At 38.8% G+C, this 11970-nt stretch overlaps 1 protein-coding gene across 1 annotated transcript; it reads right to left on the bottom strand.

The window, feature by feature from the left end:
• Window positions 1-6206: 6206 nt before the first annotated feature.
• Window positions 6207-9848, bottom strand: LOC138148063 (NAD-dependent protein deacylase sirtuin-5, mitochondrial-like). The gene is made up of 2 exons (XM_069070702.1): window positions 9509-9848; window positions 6207-6970 (listed from the first exon to the last, which is right to left on the bottom strand). Exons 1-2 carry the CDS (start codon window positions 9814-9816, stop codon window positions 6265-6267), a joined length of 1014 nt encoding a protein of 337 aa, XP_068926803.1. The 5' UTR covers window positions 9817-9848; the 3' UTR covers window positions 6207-6264.
• Window positions 9849-11970: the final 2122 nt, after the last annotated feature.

Here is an 11970-nt window from a genome sequence, read left to right as displayed (position 1 = left end):
TTGCTTCTTCAGTAATTTTATTTTTCATCTGCCACAATATTAATACATGTACGTTCATGATGTATATATATATGCTCATGATATATATCCATGATATATGTATGTGTATTATATATGTCAGTGAAAGTATATATTCACATGTCAGTGAAAGTATATATAATGTTTAGAATATGTTGTCAACTACTGGGCCACCTTCTGACTTTCTGCTTTCTACAAAACATCAGAATAATGTACAGACATACTAAGGGCAGTCTAGATATAAATATAAGAAGGGGTGATGCAGGGTTTCACGAAATTATATTTTAAAGCAAACCACATCTCTATGATCAAACAATTGTCTAAATGATGTAGTGTAGAAAAGATCTCATTATAATTATTATTTTTTAGCTGTTAAAGGAATTTGATTCAGCAGAATGGCCTCTTTTTCAAAAAGTGTTTTGCAAGACTACATTCAAATCATTCAAGATTTCTTAAGGATATAGATAGTTTCATTTGATCCTTTTATTATTTTTTTAAAAAGGATATAAAAGCGGAATCACTTGCTCACAGAAAGTGTTTGATACTGAAATGAAGGATGTCCACAGGGGAGAGTTAAAAACAGAAGCAAATCAGGGCAGACAGGTAGCACAGCGAGTAAGAGCACTGGCCCCAATGTTGGGATGACTCTGGGGATCGAATCTGGGCTCAGATACTTAGCACCACACCCAGAAACAACTGGCCATGTAACCTTGATCAAGTTACTTAACCCCAATTGCTTATAAAAACAAAACAAAACAAACAAACAAACAAAAAAACAGGAGCAGAATTCTCCTGAAGTGATAATGTTCTCTGGATATACTTATTTGTGGATTACCTTATGCTGATTACATTACAAAGCGAGATATTGCAGAACCTTCTGAATTAAATTGATGATTGCTTTAAAAAAAGCTTGTCCAGATGATCTAGAAATGAAGAACATGTTATCCAAATTATAATACACAATTCAATGAAAAAAGTTGGCTTGAACACATGCCCACACTTCCACATGCATATGCACATGCTTATCTCCAGTGCTTTCTCATCCTAGACTCTCAACATCCCTAGATTCCTTCAGTTCTCAGCTAACAGTAACCTTCTTAAAAAAAAAAAAACCTTTCACAAATGCTTTAATACTAGTGCCTTCTCCCTATTAATTGTCTACAATTTACCCTGTAAATATCTTGTTTGAATACATTATTGTTGGTGTATCTTTTTTTCCATTGGAATGTGAGCTTCTCAACAGCAAGGACTGTCTTTTGCCTTTGTACTTATTTCACATGGGACAGTGTCTGGAACATAATAGGTATTTAATAAATGCTTGTTGACTCACATTCACATATTTAAATTCATGTGTGTACATATACATGCATACGAAAGTATGTATGTATGTTTATATATGTGTGCAAATGTCATGGACAGGAACCAAATATGACTATTGAACAAGGTTCAGAATTGAATAAAAACAGAACAGGCTACATTGCCTTCGGAAAATTGTGCAGTGTTTTGTGATTTCAACTTTTGTCCTAAAATATAGGTTCATTTTTAACACCAATATTCTTCTACTGATTTGGATGGCTATGAAGTGATAGACTACTTCAGTCTTCACAGACCAAAGTTGTATTAACCCAGAGAAAATGGAATGATGTACAGGGTGTATGAGTACATTAAAGAATGTTGCTAAACAATAAAGGATTTCTCAGGAGAAGTACCATAAAGATGAATAATCAGAAAAGTAGTTGGTCTGGACTTTTATCAAGTTGAGTCAAAGAGTATTTGTTGAACACCTACTATATGCCTGACATAGTTCCAATTGCTGGAGATACAAAGAAAGCAAAGTAATCCTTGCTCTAAAGAGCTCCCAATCTAAGGCAATGGTAAATACTACAGTCTGAATGCCACTTTGGTATCTACACAATCCCAAGATATGTAAAGAAAGGCTCCCAGATCATGGAGGATTTTTGAGACAACATGAACAAAAGTAAAACAGGAATTTGAACATAGATTCAACAAATTACTTTACAGAAATGATCTCTGCAGTATATAACAGGAATTCCTGTAGGCTATACATTTTATTCAGGATAGGGATTATCTTTTGCCTCTCTGCATAACCCCAATACTTAGTGCAGTGCCTAGCACAGAGTAAACACTTAATAAACGCCTATTGGTTGATTGATTGTGTAATTCTCATCTGTATTTATTCATAGAAGCCCCTTAGAGTAATCAACCATGCCATTTGGTAAGCAACTAGTGAAAATATTAGAAACTATCCAATGCCCTGGAAATCTTCCTCTTATTCTTCAAATATCTTGGAGGAACCAATATATTACTAGGTGTCTCATTGGTTTTCTCATTTACTTGCTGCTACATGATCTTCCTACCTTCTCTTCTAGTAACACAGGTTCTCAATAATTTCTCCCGACCATAGTTAAATACTGTAGACTATTTAGGACTACCATAAAAATTACCAGACATATAATTTGATGATCAACAGGTCAAGCTTTATTATCATAATGGGTGTCATGGTAAGGAATTTCAGATAGATTATGATCTCGGTTGAGAAGAAAGACTGTATCAAATTTTATAATTTGCACTTTGCTCAATGATCCCAAACTACTCATTGACACAAAAACTTTACCATTAACAACAAAATTAGCCAGTAGAACTACATGGTTTTAAATCAAAGTGACCACAGTGGTGTCAGTCAAGATTAAGTGAAGGAGAGCTGAATTTAGGCTAACAAGACCAAAGTCAAAATCCTGACTCTGTTATTTATTATCTTTGTGACCTTAGGCAAGTTGCTTATGCTTGACCAGTGGTCTCAATTTCCTCATTATATTATAAAGGAGTGAGATTAAATGGATTCCCAGGTCCCTTTCCAGCAATAGATTTGTGGTCTCATAATAAGGTTGAAAGTAATTCCAAGGTCATAGAAAGAGATTTTCATACTTTATTTAATTCCACTTAATAGATTGTGTAATAACAAAACTCCAATGTTTTATTACAGTAATTATAACAATTTAATGAACTAAAATCTCATTGACATCTTAAAACATTTTAAATATTATCTCTACATTATGAATTACCAAATTATGAGCATAAAATTGAGGACTGTAATTTATAATTCTCTGAAAAAGGTTTGAGCATTACATCATCTAGAGGCAGATCCAATAATTATTAACATTAGTATACCATTTGCATATAATATTTCATGTGCTCCTTACAACAATATTATTAGGTAAGTAGCATAGGTATTTTTATCTTTATTTTTTTAAGATGAGAAAAATGAAGGGAAGACAGGGATAAGGGATTAGCTCAAGATTGCATAGATAGAATTATCATCTGACCTGAAGCCCCATGCTCTTCTCACTATGTTACACCATGCCTTGTTCACATCTACCGTGTTTCCCCGATAATAAGACACTGTCTTATTATTTTTTTTTTGGAAAGAAAAACACCAGAGGGCTTATTTTCAGGGGAGGGCTTATGTTGTCCTGCCTCAGCTCTCCTCCGTGGCACTGCTCTCAATGGCGCCAGCAAGCAAATCACTGGGGAAGAACAGGATGACACGCTCACTTCTGCAGCTCTGATTGTATGCAGCTCGGAGCATGGCGTTCGTTTCGGGGGGGGGGGGGTGCAGTGCATACAGAGGGTACCGTAATGTAGCGTGTAGCACAGGGGATCACCTTCACTACAGTAGCAATCTCAATAGGGCTTATTTTGGGGGGAGGGCTTATTTTAGAGGAATCTTACACAGTAAGGGGAGAGCTTATTTTCGGGATAGGTCTTATTATCAGGGAAACACAGTATATAGAGATAGAGAAACACACACACATACATGAGAGAGAGAGAGAGAGAGAGAGAGAGAGAGAGAGAGAGAGATCAAAAGTTCTTTCATCGTTTCATTTTAAGAAGAACATGCAGCTTCTCCTTTGTTAAGCAGTTAGTGACATGACTAGAATCCACATGTTGGGAGAGCAAATCAAAGAAATGAATATTTGGCTTGGAGAAACTTGGAATTCAAGTGTGAGAAAAAATTGATGATTATAGTCTTTAAAATCAATGAATCCTTACTGTAAAAGAGTTTGTTCTTTATAGTCCTAGAAAACATAAGAAAAACAAATGTCAAGTTACAGTAGATTAAAAAATATAAAACCCAATATATTTTTTAATTCCTAAAAAATAGATCTGTCCTGAAACAAATTAATCTACTAAGTGAGATGACAAAATCAGTTTTTTTTAAATCTTCAATAATACTAAAGATGTCTATTTATTGACATATTAATAGAGAGGATTCCTGAGGTTTGACTAGATTGATCCTTGATGACTCTTTTTGAAATTCTCTTATTCTATAAGTATTTTAAAGTTCATATCCAACAGAAATGATTCCATCCTTTCTGCTTGATCTAGGTGTCTGTATTCAATTTGGCAATGTTCACTGAGTCCATTCTAGTCTGTTAATTTGCATATTTTAACTAATCGTGTTTTTAGAAAAATAAAACTACACTGTGATTTGTAATGATATTTAGGTCTTACATTCTCCTTTGCTTCATCAGTGAAGTCACTCAGTATCTTGTGATTCATGAACTTTGATCTTGTTTATTTCTAATTAGTTTGATATTAACAATTGAAGCAATTATCTTGGGGACAGTGTCAACATTTTTTTCCCTTCCCACAGCAAAAAGAATTGACTGATTATATAAATGAATTTGGCATTGAAACTGCCGTCCTAATTTGGTGTTCTCATACATTTTCAGTAATACCAATTTCAACACCATCCATGAATTTGTGATCATAGAATACCAATGTTAGAAATCATGAATGTATAAATCATTTGAGTTTCTACATGAGACAACATTTGCAAATGGATATATAAATTTTAGGTGTTATTATTATTATCTACAAAGTTGATTCTGATCATGGGGTGATTCGTATATGTAAATAGGTTCCGATGTTATACTATGGTTTTGAATTCCTTTTCCTTGCATCAGAATTATTTAATGCCTTGGTTTTAAAAAATCTAGTTGTGTTACATTTTAATTAATATTATCCATAATTTGTTATTTGCTCATATTGAATGAACTCATTCTATCCATTACAAATGCACTCTGGCTTCCTGTGGTCAGTGATTCTAAATGTTAAAAGAGGTTGACTGAAAAATGATCTTAGTGGATATAAAAGATAAAGAACTTTCATTTCTTATAAACATTAGGCAGCATTGTACATTATTGGGCATGGTTCTATGAAGTCTATACTATATATGCAGAAGTTCCTGGTTTTATTACATTGCAATTGAATTTATTTTTTAAAATTATTTTTATTTCTTTCATTAAATATTTCCCAATTAAATGCAAATTTTTTAAAAGAATTATTATTTTTTAAATTTTGAGTTCAAAATTCTCTTCCTTTCTCTTTTTCTCTGAGAGGCGAAGCAATTTGATATCATTCACACATAAGAAGCCATGCAAAAGATATTTCCATATTAGCCAAAGAGGCAAAAGAAACACAAACAATAAAACTATAAAAATAAAATGTAAAAAGCATTATCAGCTTTCAGTTTTCTCTCTGGAAGTGAATAGCATTTTTCATCATGGGTCCTTTGGAATTGTCTTGGATAATTTTCTTGATCATTAGGAGCTAAATATTTCACAATTGACAATATGTACAATGTTTTCCATTTTACACCAGTTCACATACGTCTTTCCAAGTTCTTATGAAATCATCCTACTCATTTTTTTGGGGGGGGGGGCTGAACCTCTTTATACAATAAATTACTGTGAATTTATTTTCTGCCAAAGTATTTATGTAAACATCACAACTAAGGAAAGGCAGTATGTTAGCCCCTGAGCAAAAAAGCAAATCCACATGCTCACATTAGGAACATAAAAAATGCTATTAGAATTACAGATAAATTACATGTTATGAATCTAGATAGCTGAAAACAATTTTTACCACAACTATAAATATGGAATAACCATTTGGGAGTCAGGTTGCAGTCCAACATAAATGTAATGGGTAATTTGCTGGTCAGTATTTGATATCATCGTGCCTGACCACCAAAACATCTACCAATTGGTTACATTCCCAGTTTTGAATGCAGGAGACCATTCTCTGTTTACCTACAAGGTTTTTTTCCCCTCTACCTTCTTCCCACTCCCCTTTTGGTTTAACTATTTGTAGTTAAATTTGGTGTAACTATTTGTAACCTAGTACTTCTGAGTGATTTTTTTTTCTCGTGCTCACAAATAATCAACAAGCTTTTTCAGATTCATGGCAGGCAAGTGCTTCAGGGATAGTGGTGCCACAGGGCCCTGAGAAATGAAACCTGAAGTTTTGTGTAACAGCAGTGGTTTCCATATTAAATTTGGCCACTGGTACTCCCCGAACAGACACATGCAGGGCAAGTATAGCTTCAGGATAAACCAAAGAGGATGTTCCCACCGCTAAACATAAGTCACAGACAGCAAGTTCTTTGTTGACCTTGTCAAGAATGTTAGGGTCCAGATTTTCTCCAAACCATACCACATGAGGTTGAAGGAGGCCATTACAACCTCTTTCTTCACACCTAGGAAGCTTTTCAACTGGGATTTGGGCATCTGAAACATCAATGTCTGGGGCACCTTTTCCTTCTAAAGCTGGACAGATTGGACTCTTGTAATTCTCTGCCACATTGCCACAAGTGAGGCATCTAGTTTTAAATAAGCTGCCATGAATTTCCAGGAGGTTCTTGGTGCCTGCTCTTCGATGGAGTTCATTGATGTTCTGAGTGATGACCACTACATGCCTTCCTTGAACACTTAGCTGGGCCTCACACTCTGAAATTGCTGTGTGGGCTGGGTTGGGATGCTTCTTTAACATCAATTCCCGCGGGTAATGGTAGAACTCCCACACCGGGGGGGGGAGGAGCCAAGATGGCAGAGTAAAAGCACGATCTTCCCTCTGCTCCGGCTTCCACCTTCCCCAATCCATGTAAAAAGGGGACTTTAAACAATCTTTGGAGCTGCAAAACCCCACAAAATGACACAGAGAAGCTAACCTCCCACTGAGGACAGCCCAGCAGGTGTGCAGGAATCTAGCTCAGTGCTCTGAGAACTGAGCCCAGCCCCAGGGTGGGCCTGACCAGCCACAGCCAGAGGGACTCCAGATCAGCAGCAGCGGTGGCAGTTTCCAGATTTATCAACACATAGATGCGAAGGACAAAGTGAGAGGCCAGTGCAGTCTGGACTTTGGGACCAGTAGGTGGGAGTGTGTGGTTTTTACCCCTAGGGCGAGAAGCCGCTGAGATGCTGGCATAGAGAGCCAGTGCCACGTGGCAGCTTCAGCTCCTGGCCTGCAGAGTGTAGGGGGACCAAGCACCACTATGAGGGGTAATTGCTCTTGCTTTAACCTGCTTGGATCTGGATTGCAGTCTATGGTGGAGGCCCTAGGGTATGTGTCCAGATTGCCAGATTGTATGGAGACCTCAGAGAGGGCACCCATCTAATACCTCCAGCAGCTGAGAAAACCCCAGCGTTTGGGATGAAAGCTCCCCTGTCTGGTGGCAGAGTCCTACTATGGTAAAAAGCCCAAAAGTCAAGTAATTGAGTGGTAAAATGAGCAGGCAAAGGAAACAAAGCAGACAGAAGATTCCAACATTAGACTCCTATTTTGGGGACAAAAAGGAGCAAAGCATGGAACAGGAGGAAGACAGTGAACTCAGAACTCCTACACCAAAAGCTTCAAAGGAAAATATAAGCTGGTTACAGGCTATAGAGGATCTTAAGAAGCAGGTAAGAGAAGTGGAGGAAAAATTGGGAAGAGAAATGAGAACAATGCAAGAAAATTATGAAATGAGAGTCAACAGCCTGACTGAGGAAAATAATACCTTAAAAAACAGACTGACTCAAATGGCAAAGGAGGCTCAAAAAGGCAATGAGGAGAAGAATGCCTTAAAAAGCTGAATTTGCCAGATGGAAAAAGAATCTCAAAAGCTCAGTGAGGAGAATCATTGCTTCAGGATTAGATTGGAGCAAATGGAAGCTAATGACTTTATGAGAAATCAAGATGCTGTTAAACAGATCCAAACAAATGAAAGAATAGAAGGCAATGTGAAATATCTCATGGGAAAAACCACTGACCTGGAAAAGAGATCCAGGAGAGATAATTGAAAAATTATTGGACTATTTGAAAGCCATGATCAAAGTAAGAACCTAGAAATCATCCTCCAGGAAGTTCTCAAAGAAAACTGCCCTTATGTTTTAGTGCCAGAGGGCAAAATAGAGGTTGAAAGAATCCACCGATCACCTCCTGAAAAAGATCCCCAAAAGAAAACTCCTAGGAATATTATAGCCAGGTTCTGGAATTCCCAGATTAAGGAGAGAATATTACAAGCAGCCAGGAAGAAACAATTTGAATATTGTGGGCACACAATCAGGATAACCCAGGATCTGGCAGCTTCTACACTGAGGGATCAAAGGGCCTGGAATATGATATTCCGGAGGTGAAAGGAGCTGGAATTAAACCCAAGAGTCACCTACCCAGCAAATCTGAGTATCATGTTTCAGGGGAAAATATGGTCAGTCAGTGGAATAGAGGACTTTCAAGCATTCTTGCTGAAAAAACCAGAGTTGAATAGAAAATTTGACATTCAGATACAAGAAGCAAGAGAAGCATGAGAAGGTAAACAGGGGAAAGAAATCATAAGGAGCTCATCAAAGTTTAACTATTAATATTCCTACATGGAAAAACAATTATTGTAACTTATGAAACTTTTCTCAGTAGTTGAAAGGATTAGAAATATATATATATATATATGAGGGTATATGGGCATATGAGTACATAAGTGAATGTGTGTATATATGTTTACAGGTATACATAGATAGAGGGCACAGGACAAATTTAATAGGAAGGGATGATACTTAAAAGGTGAAATTAAGAGGTGAGAGGAATATAATGAGAGGAGATGGGGAGAGACAGATTTGGGTAAACTATCTCATACAGAAGAGGCAAGGGAAAATGGTTACAATGGAGGGAGAGAAAAGGAAGGCAAAAGGGAATGGGTCAACCTTATTCCCATTGAATCTGGCTTGAGGAGGGAGTGAAATACACACTAAATAGGGTATCTCAACCTCCAGGAGAATAGGGGGAAGGGGATGAGAGGGGGGATTATGGAAGCAGGGTAGGCTGGGGGGGAGGGAAGTTGGAAGCACCCATTTTTGAAAAGGGACTGGATCAAAGTAGAGAATAGAACAAGTGGGAGGTTGGATAGGAGGGAGGGAAATAAGAAATTGGGAAATAAGGTATACAGGCACTGAAGCATAGAGATCCACTGGAAAAGTCCAAAGGGGTATGAGAGAAAATATGGGAGAGAGCAGATTGGAGGAGGGGATATCCTGTGGGACTGCTATTTTGGGGCGGTGAGTAGGGGAAAAACAGGGAGAAAATTTGTAACTCAAAATCTGGCTGAAACAAATGATGTAAATCAGAAGTTAATAAAGTATTCAAAAAAAAGAACTCCCACACCAGAGAGAGATTCTTCATAAAGGACTCAGGGGTGGCAAGGTCCTCAGCTTTCCATTTTCTCCAGAAACCACCAGGTCCTCTGAACATTGGCACACCGCTTTCAGCACTGACCCCAGCCCCTGTAATAATGGCTATGTTCTTTGCCTTGGCAAAGAATCTCCTAAAATCTGCCATGTTTGTACCTGGATGAGACATTGCTACACAAGTCTTTAAGGTTTTATGGGCTGGATGAGCCTTCAATCCCAATTCACGAAGCACTAGGAGAATCAGTTGTTTAGTTGCAAAATGGAGCAGACTCATCAGTATTTCCTTAATAATTCTGCAGGTGAAGGCTATGGTGTGTTAGAAGGAAGTACCAGGTGCTAGACCACCACCCCCCCACCAACATCCAGCAAAGGCCCCAGCTGTCTGCCCTGGGGACAGAAGGAGGGAGAGAAGCCCTACTCATTTCTTAAATCACAATAGTGTGCCATCTTAATGGCAGAGCACAACTTGTTCAAATTTTCCCAAATTATGGGCATCCCCTCAATTTCTAATTGCTTAACACCATAAAAAAGCCACTATAAATGTTCATTTACGTTTCTCTTTTCTTTCATCTCTTTGAGAAACAGATCTATTAATGGCATTGATGTATCAAAGGATATGCACACTTTTATAGTTCTTTAAGTGTGATTCCAAATTGTTGTCCAGAAAAGTGAGTTATTTGTCCTTCATTCTCATATAGGACCATGACATCAGGTAGGTGATGACATGACATGCAAGTGAATTGGATTGAAGTTGGAGATTGCTGTACAAAGTGACCAGCTTCACTTTCTCCTCTGGAATCATCTGAATCCAGTGTCAAGATATAGAGCAAGATGGCTGGAGATGGCTGTGGATGAAGTGGAAGACCTTGGCCTTTTTAAGCTGAGGTCTTTATCAGGTCTCTGTTTGACTAAGGTAACATCTGTTCAGTGATTAAAGCTAAGTAATAAATAAGGCAATGAATGATGTTTTCTATCTATTCAAAAATAAATCAGTCTTGGAGGGAAATTCATGGTCCTAAAGAAAGAAATCTAACCTGTAAATACCAAGATATATTGTGAGGTTTCAGTATGTAGGAGTCATGGGATGTAAAGATTTTTTTATGACCCTTGAAACTTACTGAAGTAGCAGGAAGGGGTGGGATAAGAGGAAGCAGAAGCCAAGCTAGAGAGCCTGTGGTGACTGGGTGGCAGTAACAGAGGCAGAAATAAACCAGAATAATTTAGGGGGGATTTATAGCAGCAGGGTGGAGCCTTGAACTCTTGTTTTTGAGCCAGCCAGGATTTCTGCTAAGGACTCCTGCTGAGGACTGCCAGGGACTGGAACTGGGCGGGGGGGGGGGGGGGGGCAGCTGCTGGGGGGAGAGTTTGTGAATCCCGGGGGGGGGGGGGGGGGGGGGGGGGGGGGGGAGGGCAGAGCTGCTGGGAGCATGCTTCCTGGACACTGAGCAGTTGCCGTGAGTGGGGAGATGAGGACCCTTTGCCTGAGGTAGCCTGTTCTGTTTTGAAGGCTTGAGAATGTGGGTGTTTACTACATTAACTATGTGTGCCAACTTCATAACTACTGTGATGGTGTGATAGTAATGGCAATTAAAGATTCCCCTGTATTGGCTTGGTTTTCAAATTGATTGTGTTAAAACCCAGAGTTTGTTAATCCCACCTGTGGGATGGGCTTGTTGATGTGAAAAGAAAGTCCTGAACTGGGAGGAGCTGGTGATGTAGATTTGGAGACACAAGAGAGAGGCGGAAGATCTTTTTGGTAGCAGCACCTCGTGGAGAGAGAAAGACTAAGAGAATTGCTGGTGGCCGCTTTGAATTGCCCTGGACTTTTGAGACCTGCCCCCTGAGCTGCCAAGGACTGAGGAGACATGGCTGTTTTGCTGGTACTTTGTCTGTCTGTTTTGATGTTGTTTTGCCAGATTTGTCCACTGGTGAAAGACAGTCCTTTTGTTGAAGAAGTCCTGGAACCTGGCTGTTCGCTAAGAAGCCCTGAGACTGTCCTGCAGACAGAGAGTGAATACTGTCCACTGGTGAGGGACAGTACTGTTGTTGCCGGGGTCTGGAGACTGTCCTGCAGACAGAGTGAATACTGTCCACTGGTGAGGGACAGTGCTGTTGTTGCAGGGGTCTGGGAGCCTTTCTGTTGGTTCAGAAGCCTTGAAGAAGGATTTTCTTGTTGTATGTTTACAGAAATCCTGGGAGAGGGCTTTGCTAATGTGTTCAGGGGTTCTAGGACTGTTCTACAGACAGAGGATAAATTCATGAAGGGACTGGCAATGTATCTTATGGCCTTGCTAAGCCTTGTCTCCCCAGGAACTAAGATTGCTGAGAACTTGCCTGGTGTCAAGATGAAGAAAAGACCTCCATTTGGGTATTAAGTGCTGTGTTTAAACTTGATGTAACTCTGGGGTAGATTCAATTGTGATCCTGG

Source organism: Petaurus breviceps, unplaced genomic scaffold (genome assembly GCF_028583685.1).
Source record: "Petaurus breviceps papuanus isolate PSGF00001 unplaced genomic scaffold, PetGlider_PUasm1.0 90822, whole genome shotgun sequence".
Lineage (NCBI taxonomy): Eukaryota > Metazoa > Chordata > Mammalia > Diprotodontia > Petauridae > Petaurus > Petaurus breviceps.
Note: the sequence above shows the minus strand (reverse complement) of the source record. Positions and strands in the feature narration are given on the sequence as shown.